Source organism: Patagioenas fasciata, chromosome 7 (genome assembly GCF_037038585.1).
Source record: "Patagioenas fasciata isolate bPatFas1 chromosome 7, bPatFas1.hap1, whole genome shotgun sequence".
In the NCBI taxonomy this organism is placed as follows: Eukaryota; Metazoa; Chordata; class Aves; order Columbiformes; family Columbidae; genus Patagioenas; species Patagioenas fasciata.
Window position 1 is genome coordinate 40,744,563 of NC_092526.1, and position 20,010 is coordinate 40,764,572.

The 20,010-nt window shown below is 41.5% G+C and overlaps 1 protein-coding gene across 5 annotated transcripts in view; it reads right to left on the reverse strand.

Moving 5' to 3' along the window:
* AOX1 (aldehyde oxidase 1) overlaps nt 1-20,010 on the reverse strand; it is a 41,055-nt gene that overhangs the window by 11,977 nt on the left and 9,068 nt on the right. For all 5 annotated transcript variants that reach the window (XR_011740143.1, XR_011740142.1, XM_065841083.2 and 2 more), the window contains exons 12-27: nt 18,994-19,087; nt 16,873-16,982; nt 16,316-16,500; nt 14,375-14,531; nt 13,414-13,506; nt 11,557-11,726; nt 10,405-10,531; nt 9,783-9,905; nt 8,587-8,683; nt 8,017-8,141; nt 6,450-6,583; nt 5,112-5,199; nt 4,073-4,159; nt 1,650-1,841; nt 1,139-1,366; nt 262-357 (exon numbers count right to left, since the gene is read on the reverse strand). Coding sequence is in view for 3 of the 5 variants with exons in the window: in XM_065841083.2 (XP_065697155.1) it covers nt 262-357; nt 1,139-1,366; nt 1,650-1,841; nt 4,073-4,159; nt 5,112-5,199; nt 6,450-6,583; nt 8,017-8,141; nt 8,587-8,683; nt 9,783-9,905; nt 10,405-10,531; nt 11,557-11,726; nt 13,414-13,506; nt 14,375-14,531; nt 16,316-16,500; nt 16,873-16,982; nt 18,994-19,087 (2,106 nt within the window). In the remaining 2 variants the exon portion in view is untranslated. The remainder of the gene's footprint in view (nt 1-261; nt 358-1,138; nt 1,367-1,649; nt 1,842-4,072; nt 4,160-5,111; nt 5,200-6,449; nt 6,584-8,016; nt 8,142-8,586; nt 8,684-9,782; nt 9,906-10,404; nt 10,532-11,556; nt 11,727-13,413; nt 13,507-14,374; nt 14,532-16,315; nt 16,501-16,872; nt 16,983-18,993; nt 19,088-20,010) is intronic.

Here is a 20,010-nt window from a genome sequence, read left to right on the forward strand (position 1 = left end):
CCCCAAAATCTTATTTCTAATAAGCCTCTTCACATACCATTAGAAGAATGAAACCCAAACAATCTGCTTTTTCTTCCTGTCTCTGTGACTCTTAATGAAAGCATCTTCGCTCTCTGGCTCTATCAATGCAAAGAAGCAGCGGCTATACCGATTAAGAAACTGTCCTACTGGTACACTAACTAACCAAGAAGAAAACCTTCACACTGTTGATCTGCATGACAGATAAAGCACAGGGTAATATTTGCTTGGATCATTGGTTACCTGGATCATTTTTGTATGAATACCCTGCCCCATCTCAATTCCACCATGCGTCAGAAGCACAGACCCATCAGTATAAATATGAACCAGAGCAGCAGCCTAAAAGAGACAAACAAAATCAAGATTAGACCAGTGAGAAATATGTTGTATATGGTGACAAACTGACGAATCAAAAAAGACACAGTGTTGCAGAGTATTTAAATTTATCTGTTTAATGTTTTTGAATAGAAGGCAAAATTTGGAATGCTAGTCCCTGTTCTTTGTCTATAATGAACTTCAAAAGAAAAAGATACAAATCCTTGGAGATCTGCTTTTTCTGTTGCTAGATCCTGAAATAAATCTACACCGGGCAACAATATCTCAATGGTTCCAAAAGAAACCTGAGGACCTTCCTCACTAGTGGCTGCACACACAAAGTGCTGCAAGTGCCTTGTTCTCTGTCATTGATGTTTTCGAGCCTTTGGACACAGTTTTTTCAGCTGCTTGCTGTCTAATGCTGTCAGCATTAGACACAGCGGGAAGGTTCTGAATGAGATTCTCCTCCCGGACTCAGCTGGAAGAAGCGCTGTGATTTTAGCCTCCAACAGAGAGTCAGTTTGATATGATACAAGTCTGCCAATTCATTTTCAGTTGATAAAATGCTGTCTATTCCAGAAGCACTGGACACCTACAATAAACAAAATACAAAGAACCAAAAATACTACTGTCCTCCTTTTCTTCCTGAAACTTCGTCTTTGAAGCGGAGCCTTCAGGGAACAACCATGAGGAGGATGATAGTTTGGCAGAAGTTGTAGGATAACACATTTTGCATCCTAGGGTAGGATAACTGAAATCATGTGTGGATAAAAAGCTTAGCTCACTTTTCTTTAAAGAAACTAACCTGAGAAAGATACCGTGTGCCCATTCCGAATGGAAACTTCATTGGTACAATGGCAATCCCTTTTTTCTTCCAGTAGTTTTGTTTGTTAAATTCACTGACAGCTGCTCTCCTACTGTAGAAGGCAGATTTCTCCATACATTCATTCCAGCACCGTTTCAAGTTTTGTGGATCAAGCTTTTGTTTGAAGTGTGTCTGCTCGTTCTCCTTATACATGTTGATTTCCCTAATCTGCAATAATAAAACGAGCAGCTATCGCATAATCTTGTTAAAGGCAGACTGACCACGTTGGAGGACTGCTACTGTTTTTTGAACAGTTACCAGTTTAGTTCAGTTTTTAAGAGCACGCTATTTGCTCAACAACTAGACATTGATTTAAAAGTATATTAATTTTAGCACAAACTATGTTCAACTTAGAAAATATTTGTTCAAACAGTTGAGCTAATCTAAAGGGTTTTAACTCTCAGACCGCAAAGGCTTCATTTCAGGAGGGAAGATGCCTTCATTTTGTCACCTTTTCTGGTGATAAGCCGGTTTTATCTGCAACTCCCATGATCCACGTTTCTGTCACCAGCGCTGACTGGGGAAAGCCAAACCCTCGGAATGCTGTGTTTGACGGCAAGTTTGTTTTGCAGGTGTAAGCCCAGCATCTCAAGTTGGGAATCTTGTACGCGTTGTCCATTTTTAACAAGGCTACTTCTGCCACCTGTGGTAGGGGACAAACACGTATAGTTCAATGTCACAACAGTGCCTCTTTCAAATTCACATTTAAATCCTTCTCACCTCATATAAAGACCTTAACTTGAGACAATTAGCTTTCAAATTGGGTTTCTGCCGCTCACTGATAGCAAGAATACTCTTATGCACACATGCAGGCTTTATTCATACACTCATGCAGCATGTTAGTTTTCAGTTCTTTTTTGATATTCACAGAACACAGCTGATGTTCCTAGGAGAGGAGTGCTGGGCAGTAGTTAAAGATTAACAGGTGCTTCGTTTTACATTGATTTTGCTCCCTCTTTGATATCAAAAGCCACACAGGCAGATGAGATTTAAAGCAACAGGATCTATGAAATGAAATGCTGAAAGCGTTCTAAATTATCACGTCCTATGGGAATTCACAGTTAGTTGTTTAGTTCCACCAGAAAGAATAGGTGCTGCAGTCTACTATGTCTTCTGGTTCTTACAGTTTTCTTTAAGACATTTCACGTGACAAACACAAAAACACGAGAAAAGGAGAATCCCATATTAGATACTGCAAATTAGGTTCTACGAGTCAGTACCAAAATAACAAGTTTAAAAATGTTCTGATGCCTCCTGAAGAGGCCACTGGGTCTCTTTAATGTTAAACAAATTTCTCAGAATGGTAAATTTAAGCCTGTATTTCTGCTGAACTTTGAACAACAAACTTCACAACATTTCTGCATAGAAACAACTGAAGATCGTTTTGCTGTAATAACTATGCATATAAATAGTGTCATATAGTGCTACTTTTTCACTTATGAAATACAAGTTGAAATGTTATTTTTAAACGTCTTTTCTTTAAATTATGACCACAATTTTTACAAACTTCAGAGAAAGCACGTGTATGAAGCTGATCAGTCTTGAAAGGGTTACCGATAAATCAGAGGGAATACAATGTATTGTTATAATAGGACTCTAAGCTACGCCAAAGTTTCTTCCCAGAAATGTCTGTTCTAATCTTGATGCAATCACAGAGAATTAAAATACATGATTTTCTGCTAACTGAACAATAACCAAGTGAAGCGCAGATTACTGGAGTTCAGCTTCCATGCTGGAAGACCGGTCATTATTAGGATGAGCACCAAGCATCTCAGCCCTCTCTACAGCTGCACTCCACAGAAGAAAGAATAAACCCCACAATACTTCCTTGGGAACACAGAGATAAATCACACTGGCCCAGGAAATAAACCTGGGCTGTAAGTTGGGTAAAGCTGACGATTTTATTTCAAATAAACTCATTTCTGCTTTTAAAAGTGTTGAATTATTAATGCTATGCTAATTGGATCAAAAGGAATCACACAGCTAGAGCACTGGTTATTGATGCCATTAATTAGGGAGCGATGTCAGAGGTCAGGCTGTTATCATGGGATATTCCAGCTGCAGGTGAGTTGGATGGAGAGGCTTCTCAGCTGGTTATCACTGCCTCCACTTCCAGGTCCAGCTTCACTGGATCATTGTAGAACTTCATCTTAAGACGGTTCTGACATGTGAGCTGCATTGAAGTTCATGCTTTTGATCATGGATTTGTTCCTAACCCAGGTTGTTTTTCAGAACCACGCTAGGCAGCAATAGCCTGGGCACTTACACTGACAGATTTCAGAGTCCAGAAAATACCCACAGTTGCGGCAATGACAAGCAGGTGAGGGGCAGTAACCTCAAACATTTCAATTACAGCTAGAATAGCCTATGCAAACACAAATAGCCAGTGACTGATAGCAAACCAAGCAACGTGTTATACTTTGAAGACCTATAAGTGAGGAACTGAGGTATTCAGCACAAAAAACACAGACCCAGTACAGAAATGTATGAAGACAGTAACAGGTCAGCTACCAGTATGAATTTTCTGAAGGTTAAGAAAGGTCTTTCTAGCCTTGTAGACATACATAAGGCTTTCAGCAGGCATAAATGCAATATGTATATTAAAAGGAATACACTGATAGTTGACAAGTTTATAATGTGAAACTAAGCCTGATAAACCATTCATGAAGTGAATGTGTAGAAAAATATCAAGAAGCAGTATAGCGCTTCACTGAACTGAATAAGGAAAGGTTAAAGCACTGGGTGTAGATTTTCCACCAAGGCACAGTCCCTACATCAAATGGCTATATGATTAACAATTCATGTGGCAAGGGGATTCAGCCTTCAGCATTTTCCCTCCACCCTATAAGATCTATCAGCTTAGAAAATCCTTACCACAACTGATTCGTCAGGGGTGCATCCTCCATTAATGTAATACTGGGCATCCACTGCTTTGATCCTACCATCATTCATGAAGCCAACCTAGAAGGATCAACAATAACCTGTTTAGAACTTGGCATTCATTCATTTCTTCCGTGCTTGTAGATTTTGAAAACGAATGTAACCCATGCAATCAGGGTCATACTGCACTATGGATTTCTGGGCAGCGTTGGGTGAAACTATAGAAGGGCAAGAGAGAATGAAAGTGTGTTCCTGAGACCTTGGCTTTCCCACCTGGCACCTGTACAGGTACAGCTGATAACCGGCAACGTCAGCCCCCTGGAGAGGAAGCAGCAGAGAAGCCCAGTGGCTTCCTGCGTATTGCCTGAGATGAGCGATACGTGTGTCATATAGGAATGTCAAATCATGCTCTGACAGTACGAACAGTGTCTGGTAGATGGAGTCTGACATTTGTTTTTCTTAATGAAGAAATGTTCTCTTTGTCTCACATCTCTCTTTTCACCTTAAGGGAAGCATCTGATAAAACCTCTCTTACGTTTCCTGCATCGTAGAGATGGCAAAGGCGGCAGAATTTGTCCTGATGCAAAGTTATGACTGATGACAGTGCATGAGCAGGGAAGAGATTAACTTCCTCCACAGGGTGAGGTTTCCTGTACGACACTGTTTCTGTGAATATCTAGCTGCTCCTTTGCATGAACCCAACCATATGGGCGGTTTAAAATAAACCTCTGCAGAAGCTTGAGCTAGTTTGGCATCCCATTCGCAGAAAGACAGACAGAAAGAGCTATTAATATAGAAGGAAAATGACATGAAGGGACCAGAAAAATCAAAACAAACCCTTGCAGAGATACAGGCAGAATCAGAGAAAGGGCTGTACAGCAACTTTGTCTCTTGGTTTCCTAGCCAGTTGTTTTATTTGAGAAGCGATCACACTCATTTTCATTGATAGAACCAATATTAACCAGTAATGCTGAAATACTTATTCACAGAATATGGGCGTGTATTTTTTTCACTGAATTCTTGTGACACTCACTTTATATTTACCAAGAAAAGGATGTCGGCCACCAGTGATTAACATATCGTCCCCTCGGCTCAGAATAAGACGGACTGCTCTGCTGGTTCTAAATCAACAAAAGAAAAGCCAAATTTCAGTCAAAATAAGAGATGTTATTAACAAGATGGCTATTCATCATGTATCCAGATCTAGCCATGTATAAAAACATGCATTTAGATTAAATTTAATAGGCTTAAACATATGCTTAAATCTATGTCTGGAGCTCTTTTTTTTTTTTTGCATTTATAATCTTGTCAGAATTTTCACTTCATCTCTTGAAAGCCAACAAGACAACTCAGTGCAAACTTCTTCTGAAGAAATGGGTATTTCAGTGTTTAAGACTGAACCACGTTAAGTGAGCTAACAGCAGGTAGCACTCAACCTTAAACAAGAAATATTCGCCTCTTAGCTATTCAGAATTGTATTGAAATAGGACACCCTTTGAATAAAACCAGAACATGGACAATAATAAACGATGAAAATTAGTCTGCAAATGCATATACCATTTTGTAAACATGTATATAAGATGTAAAATGAAGTCCTAACAATAAAAACGATGGTTTAAACTATAAAATGATTACTTTTAGCATGGCCTGCTTAAGCCAAAACACAGATAACATGGCTAAAAATAACCCAGAGCAGTTTGTCCAACAGTGACAGCAGTGCCAAGGGAAATGCACTGAACTAGCCACTCGGATGACAAGACCATTTTAGTTACGACAGGATGCAGCTGGATGTGCGTTCTGCAGCAAATCAGTTATGCCTATTAAAGAAGTTACTATCCCCTGACAGACAGTTGCCAGTGCTGTCCTGCCAAATTTGGAGGCTGGAGCTTTACGTATTAAGATTACTAAACTAACTAAAGTAGTATTAGCAAAAGCATTGTATCTAACAGATTTAAGCTAGTTTTGTGTGAAAGGCATGGGAGACTGAACTAGAACTCTCGTTCTTAAAAGAGGTTCTGCTCATGAACTCGTCCTTCCGCACCCTGCTGTGCCAGGGAAGTTCACATCTGGATGGTCAATACCATGCTTTGATGTCAGCAGTTCGGGACTTGTCCTTTTGAAACGCTAATTGTTTCAACAACAGTCCTAGCCTATACCAATACCAACTTCTTCAAGTCCCATTAATTTAGTTGGGGCTGGAGCTGCTAGCAAAACAAAGAAATGCACTGAATGGTCTTACAAAATGTGAACAGTCAGGATTTTGTGACTTTTTGGTGAGTGACTTTGGGAAAGGAGAAAGCATTTGAGCCAAAAAGCAAAACTTGTTCAGCCCATTTTCTCTTTGGATCCCACACACACAGCCCACACTCACTTGTTAGCTGCCACTGCAGCAACACATGCCAGTAAACCAGCTTTCAGGAGTTTCCCACCAAAGGCTCCACCAACTCGTTTAACATGGCACATGATCCTGTTGGCCGGAACGCCCAAGCTTGCAGCTACCATCTCCTGTAAAACCAGTTTGGATCTTTTATGCCAACACAAACCAAGCCTAAAAGTTAGGTTCTGAAATAAAAACCTCTTCTAGAAAAGGATTCCATAGATGTTTCTAACTGGTTTGGTTTGAAATCAGATGAAAATAATTTTCCTTTATACTAGGTTGAAAAGCAAGAAAAAGGTAACAAACACTCAGCAGTGTTCATATTTAAAATCTCCACCATGGAGACTGCGAAATGGTCATGGACAAATGTGAGGAGTAACACCTTTGGATTTCATGACCTAAACAGTCAGAGGTTTCAGGTGTAAGAAGAAGGGATTAGAATACAGTTTTTATTATTTTTATTACTAAGATCATAAAATTGATTTTAATTTTTAATTCAAATAAAACTTGTTTATTATTAATCTACAGCTTGCTAGTGTCAGAAACATTCTTGCTTCAAATCATTTGCTCAAACACAAAGTTCTTCAATACTGCTTGGCTATTGGCAATACAATAATAACAGGAATGATGAAAGGAACTGAACTGGGCTTTGAACACAAAATGCCAGCGTTGAGTCTGCAATACTCTCAGCTTCATGCACCACAGCTACTGCAGACCGTATGCAGGCCATACGCTACGTCAGCGCTTGCTTTACCATTTGCCATCGTGAAATGATCCGAGGGCTGGAGCACCACTCCTGTGAAGAATGGCTGAGAGAGCTGGAGCTCTTCCGCCTGGAGAAGAGAAAGCTCCAGCGGCCTTTCCATATATAAAGGGGGCTTATAAGAAACAGAAAGACTTTTTAGCAAGGCCTGTACTGACAGGACAAGGGGCAACAGTTTTAAACTGAAATAGGATAGGTTTAGATTGGACAAGAGGTGAGACACTGGAACACGTCGCCCAGAGAAGTTGTGGATGCCCCATCGTTGGAAGTGTTCAAGGTCAGGTTGGACGGGGCTTTGAGAAACTTGACCTAGTGAAAGATACCCCTGTCCATGGCAGGAGGCTTGGATTAGATATCTTTACAGGTTCCTTCACACCCAAACCATTCTATGATTATGATTTTGGCACCGAGTAGCAGTCTCACCTCCAGCTATTACATCTGATCAAACCCTCAGAGACTGTGACTTCGCAGGGTGCTGATTGCTCCTCACCTCAGTGGAAAGCGAACAGGGACGGAGGAGCCTCGGCACTCCACAGGGAGCTTTTCATGCCTACAACAGTGGGGCACGAGGTACTTTGTTCAAAGGAAGAGACTTTTCCTTCCTCTTTATCCTCACGTTGTAGTGGTCAGTGTTTATCAGGATACAGCAGTACTACAGAGCAGTTGTTGTTGGATAATCCACATGGGCAATTTCACGTTCCTACCGCTTCTAAACTGTTCAGCTGAATCTGTAAACCCAACTTAAAAAGCTCTATTGTCGCAGGTTCAGCCACCTCCTCTGAGAATGCTTTGTATTACCTGAATAAATGCTGGATGCTGTGTTGATACATACACATCCATTTCTTTATCCTCTCCCTTTGGAACAGCAAGCACACTCTGAGTCTCCAAGTAAAAGTGTTCCTGTCCCCCAATGCGAATCTCCCCTGACCCAAAGAGGAAAACACACGTGTTACTGAGGGAAAAGGCCAGAAGAAATGAACCAGGAAAGAATGAACTTCCCATCATCGTGTAAATTATGGTAATCAGTGTCAAATCTTCTGATGCTTCTTGTGCGAAACAGAGGAAACTCCTTGCAGGATTAAATTGGTCTTGTTCCAGTGGCAGCAACAGAACTTGATTAACAGTAACATGATATTACCCACAAGTGGTGACAATATTAAATAAAACAGAGATGAATTAAACAAAGCATGAGACTGAAGTAGTAGCAGGACCACAAGACCAGTAGGTTTAATCACACTTTCTTCCAGTTGACCAAGAGCTTTCTCAGGCCTAATGGGTGTATGGAAAAAAGGTCAAGCTGGGACTTAAATAGCAGACAGACAAACCCAAATACTGACAACGTCTCACCAAACTTATTCTGCAGTTTACCTTCAATTATATCATCAACAGTTTCAAATGCCTGATCAACATTTCCTTGTTCTAATTTTCTTTTTGGCTCAAAGAACGAGTTGTGCTTTATAGCTTCCTGTAGCAAAGAAAAACGGAATTAGTTTTTTACTATTTCAGTATTTTAAAGGTTCTCAGCTTCTTGTGGCATTTTGCTCCCAGGATAAACACCATTCTCTTCAGAGATTTGTACCACCAGCTATCAAGTCAAGGAGCAACTGTATTTCATCACTTTACTGTCCTTGTTGATAAGTCTGTGTATTCAGTTGCAGCAATTAATTCCTGGTGTGTTTGGTGTTACTGATGGCAGCAGCTTCTGAAGGAAACACCTTCAGTTTATTCAGCCTGCGCTTCCTCCTCATACATCTAGTGAGCGACCAAGAGAGCACAGAATAAGATTGCAACCCTATTGGCCGAAGAGCGATGTCACTAAGAGGGGAAGAAATCACAAGGACTAGGTAAAAATACAATCTATTTATCAAGTACGATTTGCTCTCTTTCTAATAAGACTTAATCGGAGCTTCAGCTGTAGCGAAATATTCACAAAATCTGCCAGTTGTTAAAAAGAAACTACTTCTATTTTCACACCAGAAAGACGGTTCTGTTTACACACCACGTGCGCTGTGGAAACAAGCTGTAAAGTGACTACCAGAACTAATGCTGCTTCCTGCACACGTGTCCTTAGCTCCTCACTTTCACACGTCTCATCAATCCACTTTCCCTATGGATCCCATAGCCCACTTCTAAAATGCTCTACATCCCTAACACCTTTCCCTCTGTTTTCCCTCCACATTTCCTATGTTTCCAGCCTAACTTTTTGGCTTGCTAGCTTGACAACAGACACAAAATGCTGAAGATAATCAGTAGATCATTCTGCCAATATAAACACATTGATTAGCTAACTGGAAGCTACCAAAGAAGAGGGCCCTTCTTTTCTATTCTTATGTTCATTTTATTGAACTTGTGAGACCTTTGAGACTGTTGCCTAGTGGTCAAAATTATCCAAAAGGTTGAAAAGTTATTTATAGGGAGACCGACAGATTGGTTAATTGGAGTTTGTATTCATCTTGTTTCCTTAGCAAATCATGCTTAAAAAGCAAGTGAACAGTTTGAACTGCTTCTTCCATTGCTTATATAGGGGGAAAAAAAAGGGGCAAGAAAAAAGAAATGATTGGTACCTCAATTGTTAAGATCACTGGTTCCAGCGCTTCATACTCTATCTTCACTTGTGCAGCTGCTTGTTTGGCATGAACGTCTGAGTCTGCAGCCACAGCACAGACAATCTGGCCCACACAAATCACCTGTGAAATACACATTCAAGTCATCCCCACAGGTGCTGCTGATATTCTTCTTTCACGTAACCACTATTTAAGTTTCCTTTTTGGAATTTTGTTTTGACTTAGGATCCTTGCATTTTTTAGATCATCCATGAAGCCAACAAATCATTAGAAATACCAGTAGGAGTGGGGAATCAAGCAAAAACACCATTAAAAAAATGGACAAGTGATTTGGGAGCCTAATTTTCAATAAAATATACTTTTCCAACAACTCGGATGGTTTTGTTACTGACTTATTTGTTTTTCTCTAGGTAGAATAAAATGTGCATCAGCTATTCTGAAGCTGAAAAGAGAGTGGGGAAAAAATGATAAGAATTTACCTTGCTATATGCCTAAAGTGATTCCCTCATGTACACAAAATACAGAAATCAAAGAGTCAGAAAGTATGATTTCATATTAGAAATCTGAAGAAAAAAAGTAAAAAAGGAACAAAATCAGTCAAAAAAAGAGATTGTAGTTATACCTTGTTTCTTGCAAATATAATCTCTGGATCATCGGAGTAGTAAAACTCATTTGTAGCTGGTACATCATGAGCTGTTATGATATCGAACACACCTGGTCCTTTCAAAGCCTCTGCGGTATCGATAGATCTGATTAGGATATGGGAAGAGAGAAGCATAATTTGTTAGTTTTACAAGGTGTTGCACAGGGGAAGGAACACAATACAGAGCTGTTTGTTGTGCTGCCAGGACCTCCTCGTAGGTTTACACGTGTCTTTTCCTTCTATCTCCGGCACGGGAAGAGGTGCAGGTTAAAGGCAATTCACAATTCTACTGTCCTGCTTTGCTTCTAGGAAATACTCCAGATGCAACAGGGACATCACTGGCCCATAAGATTGACTGAACTGCATTGACTGCAGAAAAAGCACTGCACGATTATGATGCTACATTTGCAAGTTTCTAAGACCTCACAGCCTACACAGATCTCAAACTGATCCAAATAAGCATCAGGAAATGGAGAGTTCATGTAGGAAATTATAAGAGAAATGGCAAGTCCAGTATAAATGGAGAATGAATGGGAACGTGTGGGTGTAGAAGCATCAGAAGGAATGGCAGAAAGTCTATGAGAATGGCACGTTTTGACAGCACCCAGTTTAGCAGGACATCAAGATCCCAGCACAGCTACAGGCATCTTCTCTGGACACCAGGATCAGAAGACAAAGGAGAGTGAATAAATCCTAGTGACTCACAGAGATGGGAGAGATGTCAGCTCCTTGATGGTACCAAAAAGAGCCCATCCAAACCCAGCATACTACCACCAACCTACGAAGCAGCCAGGAAATATGACAAGGACTCTACAGCTTGCAGCCCCAGTCCTCCTCATCATCACAATTAATCCTGACCAGACCACCTGAATACACATCTTGGTGCCTGAATGTTGGGCACACAACTGGGTTATGTGCATTTTGGTGCCTGAATGTTGAACAAACTGCTAGAATAGGTGTGTCTTGGCAGTATAAAAACATAAGTAAAACCAATAAAATCCTCTTCCCATCTTCCTCTCTTCTAAGGCCTCAAATGAGCTTCGCTACCTTGTTGCTGCAACGTTGTAGTCGGCTCTAAACATCTCAGCAATTCATAATAACATTTTCTTCAGACACACTTTGAACACTTACACAATTTTCGCATGAGCTCTGGAACTAGTGACGACAGCCAGGAACAGCTCCCCATCCACCGAAGGAAGGTCAGCGACGTAAACGGCTTCGCCAGTGGTGTGCTTAATTCCAGACTGGTGCATAATGGGCCGTCCTACAGGATCCTGGGGAGACTGACTCGGGTCTATGTCCTGTACAGTCAAAAACACACACCCCATCCCCAAACAGTTAAAAAAATAATAGCCATGTTATTCTTCTATTAATCAGAAAATCAGATTAAGGAACAACTGTTCCTATTGTCATCTCCTGTTCAGTATTGGACACAGACTGACTGCGGCTCCTGGGGATCTCTGCCATTGTTTCTCTTAAGGGGCCTCCTGAGAACATTGCACAGGTTGGTCTGCTTGCATTTTCTTCCTTAATTGTTCACCTCAAAGTGATACAAACAGCACTTCTTTTTCAGGACAGTTTCCTCCTTTACTGATTGGTGTCATGAAGTTTTGATATTTTTCCAAATTTGTCTCAGAATATTTGGCTCTGTATTTTACCAGTCTTGTATTTGGAGTTATTTGCAGTGATTCCTGGGATTTGTCTTCCTTGCTGAAAGATTGCAACTGATCAACATAAATCAGTGAGAAAATGTTGTTCAAATAGTTCCTTCGCAATTTCATTTCTTTGCACCTGTGTATGAATTCAATGCCTTCTTAGCATTATTTTGCTCAGTCTTTTTTGAAAGTTAATTGTTGCCCGTTAATTCTGCCTTGCCAATTGTTGCCAACCTCCAGCACACTTTTCCAATTTCTGGGTAAGTGTTCACACAAACCTGTTCCTTTTCTACGTTTAGAACTACTTAATTGCTCACAACTCACAGCCTTTTTTCTTCTATAGCTTCCAGCTACACACTTGATCTTCTGATCTTGGTGTCCAGCTTCAATAGCTTCTGCCTGCACACTTGTACCTCCTGCACTTTCTGGCACATCGTCTGCTATCATCCAAGGCCAAGAACAGGCGTTTTTCACTTGAGTGTCTCAGGTTCCTCAAATGGGGATCTCAGCCAAACCATGTGAACTTCTCCACTACCAGAATGACCAAGTATTTCTCTTTCAGGACATGCATTTCCCCCCCACACCTTAAAAAGCTTAATAACGTTCAGATTAAGAACTCCAGAAAAAAAGCGGGACATGTAAAATTAGACAGAAATTTAAAGCTAAAAACAATTGTTCTGGGTTTCTACATAATTTCTGTTGCTCAGTGCCAACTGATCTGCATAACAAACTCTTGCCATTTCTGTTGTTTAGTCACTTTTTGGCAGCTGGGTAATAAATTGCTGAAAGTCACAGAGAACTAATTCTTTTGATCCTGGTCCCTTTTCTAAGTCTGTAGTGTCTTTTTTTTTTTTGATGAGAACTCTGAAGGAAGCCAAAGACAGCAACTTGAATAAATCTAAAGTATTTAAAGCTAAAATGTTATTCTAAAGAATATCTGAAAATGAAAAAAAAAAATATTTACCCAGATGGCATTGGAATTTTCTTTAGGTTTTCAAAAGCTTGACATTTTTACTTGTGTACTGAGGCTATCAAAATGCCAAAAATCCTTGCAGGAGATGCCACCGTGATGGAGGCACAAGGGTGAGCTCAGAAACGTGCCCGGTTCTCTGGTGCGCTCTGCTGCTCACTTCTGCAATACTCTCGGTAGCTGGATCAGACAGCCAGCAACAACTTCATCCTGACTCCTAAACCTACAGTCAGGCCTAGGAGCCCTCTGAGATCTTAAGACAAGTGTATCTTCAGACAAGAACACTGTAGTTGTAGCTATAGACTTGGACGTTTTTATCAAATCTTATAAAGCACAGAATAATCTTAGAATAAAATCACTTGCCTGGAATATTTGGATACTCTGAGGCATTTTGGTTTTGAAATCTTGTAGGGCACTCCTATATTCCACAGGTATGCCAGGATAGTGACAAGGATCCTGAAAAGGAAGTGAATTCCTGCTAAAACTCACATTTTTAATCCAATTTTAAAAAGCTAACAACCAAAATCACCAAATACAAACTCTTTAAACTGGAAATTCCTTCAAGACTATCACAAGCTAGAAAGGCTCTAAAATAACAATTTGAAAACACAGTAAAGTTTTGAGATTTCACTAAATAATAGTTAGAAATATATGGGATTCAACAAATATGTTTGCTTAAAGTAAGCAACATACAGCAGGGACAGTCAGAAGAGCTTTGTTCTGGGCTCTAATCAGAACTGGCACAGTTTACCGCTAACAGTAAATTACCTGGTAATGGTAATGCAGAGGAAAGAGCTCGAAGGAACACAGAAGAAAAAGGCAAAAGGGAGATTTTTCCTCATAAGAACAGATTTAAGACAAAAATAAGTAAATTACGCCTGGAATGTAATGGGAAGTGAAATTTTAGAGTCCTCCTTTCTCAGTCAACAACTGGTACAAGGAGGAGGGTCGGTTTAACAACTAGGGCTGCTTTCCAAAGCCTTGATTTCTGTTCTCTCTATTTATGTGTTGAACTACAGACAGATGGAGTAAGACCTCAGGTACATTTTGTTTGCTCAATACCCATACATTGTTGCACTAACATTACTCAATGCTTTTAAAGCCTGATGTCCAAAGTAAAGATACCTGAGCACCTAAAAATGAAATTAGCATCTCCCCATCAGTCTCTTGGCGAGCTTATGTTATTCTGTAGATCTGAGCCCCGAAGACAATGTTTAGCACATTGTACAAATTACAAGCATCAACACACAGAAAAAAAACCAAACCAAACCAAACCACAACTTTCATTTTCTTGCGCAAAAGCAGACATGGACAACTCATTTACCATTGTCGTTAATGACTGCAGCACTTCCAGGAAAAATCTGTAGAAGAAACTGACTATCAAAGTTTTCTTATAATCTGCTTTTTCACCACTGGCTGAAGGAGCAATTTCTTTAAGAATGAGTCTGCAAGCTTCATCCAAGATTTGTTCATTCCAGTGTCTGTCAGGAAGAATAATGGCTACAATCAGACCAGGACGAAATCAACACAGATTGCAGGAATACATTTGTACATGGACCACGGGCATAATCCTGCTCACAATGAAGCAGAAATATGGATTCTAATAATGGCCTGCAATTCTGAAAACAGGTCTACGTTGCTCACAGAAATTAGATCCCTTAAGTGAATGGGACTGAGTGCTACGCCAGCCTTCTTCAAATAAATAAATAAGACATATTGCTGTTTTAAAGCTGATTTAACAGCCTAACGGATGATCACTATTCTGCAGATACTGTCCTACATTTAAAGAGAAGCAGATAATAGTATTGATGCCAGCTGCAGATGCTTTCAAGGGATCTGCTTCATGCTGGATAGTTGTTACATTTTCTGCAAAGGCTGTCTCTGGTTAACTCTCCATAGTTACACAACCCTATAAAAATATAAATCTGTTAGAATAAATTTAATCACGTAAACCAGTAAAAAATAATGAGTACTTCAACTAGTCAACTAGCAGCATATCAAATGGTAAAACATTCCAGTGGGACTCTGTTTAGATAAATGGTTTTATAGTACTTGAACTATTTATTATTTGGAAAGATGCTGTCAAGTGGGAGGAAATGCCAGGGATTAACTTCAGAGATTATTAGGACCTTGTAGATGAAGAGATATTGAAAAGATTAAGGCTTGACTTTTATTGGGTGCATCTCAAGTTCTCAAACTTTTCTCTATTGCAGCCAAAGTAAAGGACTCCAGGGCACTGAGAGCAGATGTTATCAAACCTACGGGACAGAGCATCCGTTCCCAACGCTTGAGTTCAGGTGCACCGCTGACTGCATCCACCTACCTCTCAGCCCACCTCTCGTGCCTCTGCATACTTCACATGGAGTCGCATCCACGTGCAGACTCCTGAAAAGTCATCATTAAGGCTTGTCCAGATCATTCACCTGGACACCCGTGGCACCAGCCAGGCAAGTTAAATCTTTCACAGAATCACAGAATGGACTGGGTTGGAAAAGACCTCAGAGATCATCCAGTCCAACCCTTGGTCCAACTCCAGTCCATTGACCAGATCATGGCACCAAGTGCCATGGCCAATCTCAGTTTACAAACCTCCAGGTGAGTCCAGCACCTCCCTGGGCAGCCATTCCAGTGCCTGACCACTCTCTCTGCATAGAATTGCTTTCTAATAGCCAGCCTCAATTTCCCCTGGCAGAATTGAAGCCCATGCCCCCTTGTCCTGTTGCTGACTGCCTGGGAGAAGAGACCAATCCCACCTGGCTAGAACTGCCCTTCAGGTCATTCTAGAGAGTGCTGAGCTCACCTCTAAACCTCCTCTTCTCCAGACTGAACAAGCCCAGCTCCCTCAGCCTCTCCCCATAGGGTTTGTGTTCAAGTCCCTTCCCCAGTCTTGTTGCTCTTCTCTGGACCCGCTCCAGCACTTCCATCTCTTTCCTGACCTGCGGGGCCCAAAACTGAACACAATACTCCAGGTGTGGCCTCCCCAATGCAGAGCACAGGGGAAGGATCACTGCCTTGTCCTGCTGACCACGCTGGTTTGGATACAGGACAGGACACCATTGGCCTTCTTGGCCACCTGGGCACACTGTTGGCTCATGTTGAGCTTCCTGTCCATTAGTCCCCCCAGGTCCCTTTCTGCCTGACTGCTCTCCAGCCACTCTGTGCCAGCCTGGAGCGCTGCAGGGGGTTGTTGTGTTTCTGTATTTCCATGCTACAAGTTCTCCACGTCCCTTTATTTAGAGATACAGAGAAGGCAGAGGAATTGTACCTTCCGATGAGCGTCCCACAGGTTTGTTTTGCACAGACTGTGGTCGAGACAGCACCTCCGCAGAAAATGCTTAAATCCTTTATGATGTCTGTACCTTCTTCAAAAAGGACTCTCATTCCAGCGTTGATCATTGGGAGCGCATTTTCCCGTCTCGGTGCTTGTCGAAATGCAGATACATACTCCCCCTGAGCAAGATCAGACACAATTGGTAACCTGCAGATGTGTAAGGATCTGAAAGCAGAACTTTGTGACACTATGTGAAGCAAGAGAATAAAAAATGATGAGCACAAGGTCAATTTCCTTCAATTGCTATTGCCCTCATCTTTTTAGGGTCAACTTTTCTCTGAATATCATCACTCTTTACATATCACCAACTACCTGCTGAGTTGTGGTTTTTGGCTGAAACTGGGAGATAGTAGGGCACAGGATCAAATGTAAGGAATTCAGGGAGTGAGCAGTAACAGTGTTACTTTAACACAGGGGTTATGCCCCCTCCTGCTCTTATTTAATAGTCTTTAACTCTGTATAAAGGAAATCTAAACAAACTAGTAACTTACCTGCCTAGAATGCGGGATATGGACAGAGACCAGGATCTCTTCTGGCATGATGGTATCGTTACCAGCTCCGTCTGCAAAAATATCACTCAAAGGAACCTGTCGCTTTCTTCCTAAAAAATTACAAATGCAGAAATTTCTGTATAATTGTGCAATTAACATACATCAATCATATTTTAATTGGCAAGAAACACCTGCAGCCCTCCCGAGTAAATAATAACTGCAGAGTTTATATAACAAATTATCAGTGGTATGCTCTATAACTACAAATGACTGCTCCATCTTCCACAGTATCATAACAACAGAGTCCTAAGGAAGTGCCCAGAAATCAATCCCCATTCCAAAACCCTCCCTTCTGATCACGCCACTATGACCCCATGCCCACTCCTGCCAATCCGCTCCAAATCTCTGCAGCTGCTGTCATCACTGCCTTTGCTTCTAAAACATACAGAACGAGGAAATAACTGAATGGGAAGCAAAAAAATTATACATACGACTAAAGACGGGATTTTCAAAAGAGAAGAGGACAAAGTTCTGTAAGGAACCTAAATCTGTAGTAGCCCTTTGAACACTTAAAATCAATCTATGCTACACTGGGTTTGCCAATATCACTACACACTTTAGCTAGCAAGCAGAAGTGTAACATTTTAACAGATATAATTGGTTTCATTAATTAAAGCAGCTCTGTTGGTTCAAGGAGTTATGTTGGTAGGACTGTAGCTGTACCAGGAACACAATTGTCAAGTAGCATTGTCATTCTGCAAGAACACAGAGGCATAAACATTGTACAGATTGAAATCCACAGCGTTTCCCCAGTGTGGAATTTAACCACATGTGACAGATGAAGCCAAAGTGTATTTTTTACTAGTCTTCTGTCCTTTGTACTTTTCAAATGCTACCTAAAGGGTCCATTGCATTTTAAAATAAATGATTTCTTAGTACTAGACAATATTTATCTTGCAGTAACCCTGACCTATCCCAAGACTCTCTATAACCAGATAATCTGATGTGCCATTTTTAAAAGGTTAATGTATTAAACTACTCCCCTCACATTCAGTAAACACAATAGTTCAAGACTAGCTGCTTTACAGCACGATCATCTTCTTTGTGTTACATGTGATGATTACACTGCTACCTGTTAATCCTAGAATATAATTTAGCATTAAAATTGCATTCCTCAAATATAAATAGTGTGACAGCAAAGTTTTAAACAAGGAATTTTTTTCTGATGGAGTGTGAATCTGAAAAATAACATTATTAGGAATAGCATCACTGGCAGTTCTGGATCTTTGCCTTTGCAATTCCATCTAGAACACACTTGGTTTCCACACATAAAGATCATTGTCCAGTCCCATCTGTGAGCCTGCCAGGATGTAGGAAGGTGCATTTTCTCTTACACTGTGATCTAAGATAAATACTAAGAAGTAATAGTGTCTCTGCAGCCTCCTTTTCTTGCACAATCCACTTTTCCTGTGTTTCATTGACTACTGCTTGGTAAAGAAATACATGCAAAATCCGTGAAAATGCCCCAAACCCTCTCCCAGCAGTAAAGTTCTGCCAGGTTGACAGAACCAGATATCCATCAGTGATCCTACTCATCACTCAGATAAGTAGGCACATCGTTAGAATTGTTAAGAAGATGCAAATATTTGTAATTTCACTTGTCAGAACAACATCCTGCTGGGTATTTTTCATCTCAACGTCAAAGTATGCAGGAAGAAGTCAGGGAAATTACACTGCATAAAGTTTTGTGTATTTGTTCCAAGAAATTCTGGCTCAGAACAACCCCTTAAAGAACGTGTATTTCAGGGTGCAGAGTGGAGTATGACATGGTTTGAAATGGCAAGATGCACTCTGCCGGGATTGAGAGGAAAAAGGGACATGAGCCATCTAGAAGGAGAGCATGCAAGTCCAGACCACCACACAGCTCATACTTACCAATAATTTCAACAGCTTACCCTCAACATGAGAAGCTTTGACATGTTCCTCATCTGCAAATGGCTTCTCTTGCGGGTGTGATCTTGTATGAGGGTGGGAAAGGGCTCCTGACCAAATGCTCCTGTGTTGGCAATTCCCCTCTCCCTGCACCTCTGGCACTACCACAGGCGGGCTGGCTGCGCTTACCTTTCGACACCAGACTGAGCAAACAGTTGCTGGCTGCCAGAATAGGATTCAAGTCTGAGGTTGATTTTCTACTGATGATGTTTCCACCTAAGGACTTGAAAAAAATAAATTTATGTCACCTTTCTCCATCACAGGATCCCAGAATGTCAGAGGGTGGAAGGGACCTGGAAAGCTCATCCAGTGCAATCCCCACATGGAGCAGGAACACCCAGCTGAGGTTCCACAGGAAGGTGTCCAGGCGGGTTTGAATGTCTGCAGAGAAGGAGACTCCACAACCCCCCTGGGCAGCCTGGGCCAGGCTCTGCCACCCTCACCCCAAACAAGTTTCTTCTCATCTTTAAATGGAACCTCCTCTGTTTCAGTTTGCACCCATTGCCCCTTGTCCTGTCACTGGTGTCACCGAGAAGAGCCTGGCTCCATCCTCCTGACACTCCCCCTTTCCATACTGATCCCCATGAATGAGTCCCCCCTCAGTCTCCTCTTCTCCAGCTCCAGAGCCCCAGCTCCCTCAGCCTTTCCTCACACGGGAGATGCTCCACTCCCTCCAGCACCTTGGTGGCTGCGCTGGACTCTCTCCAGCAGTTCCCTGTCCTTCTGGAACTGAGGGGCCACAACTGGACACAATATTCCAGGTGTGGTCTCCCCAGGGCAGAGCAGAGGGGCAGGAGAACCTCTCTGACCTACTGACCACCCCCTTCTAATCCACCGCAGGTACCATTGGCCTTCCTGGCCACAAGGGCCCAGTGCTGGCTCATGGTCACCCTGCTGTCCCCAGGACCCCCAGGTCCCTTTCCCCTACGCTACTCTCTAATAGGTCATTCCCCAACTTATACTGGAACCTGGGGTTGTTCCTGCCCAGATTCAAGACTCTACACTTGCCCTTGTTATATTTCATTAAATTTTTCCCTGCCCAACTCTCCAGCCTGTCCAGGTCTCTGGATGGCAGCACAGCTTCCAGTGTCACCAACTCCCCCCAGCTTGGTGTCACCAGCAAACTTGCTGACAGTCACTCTATTC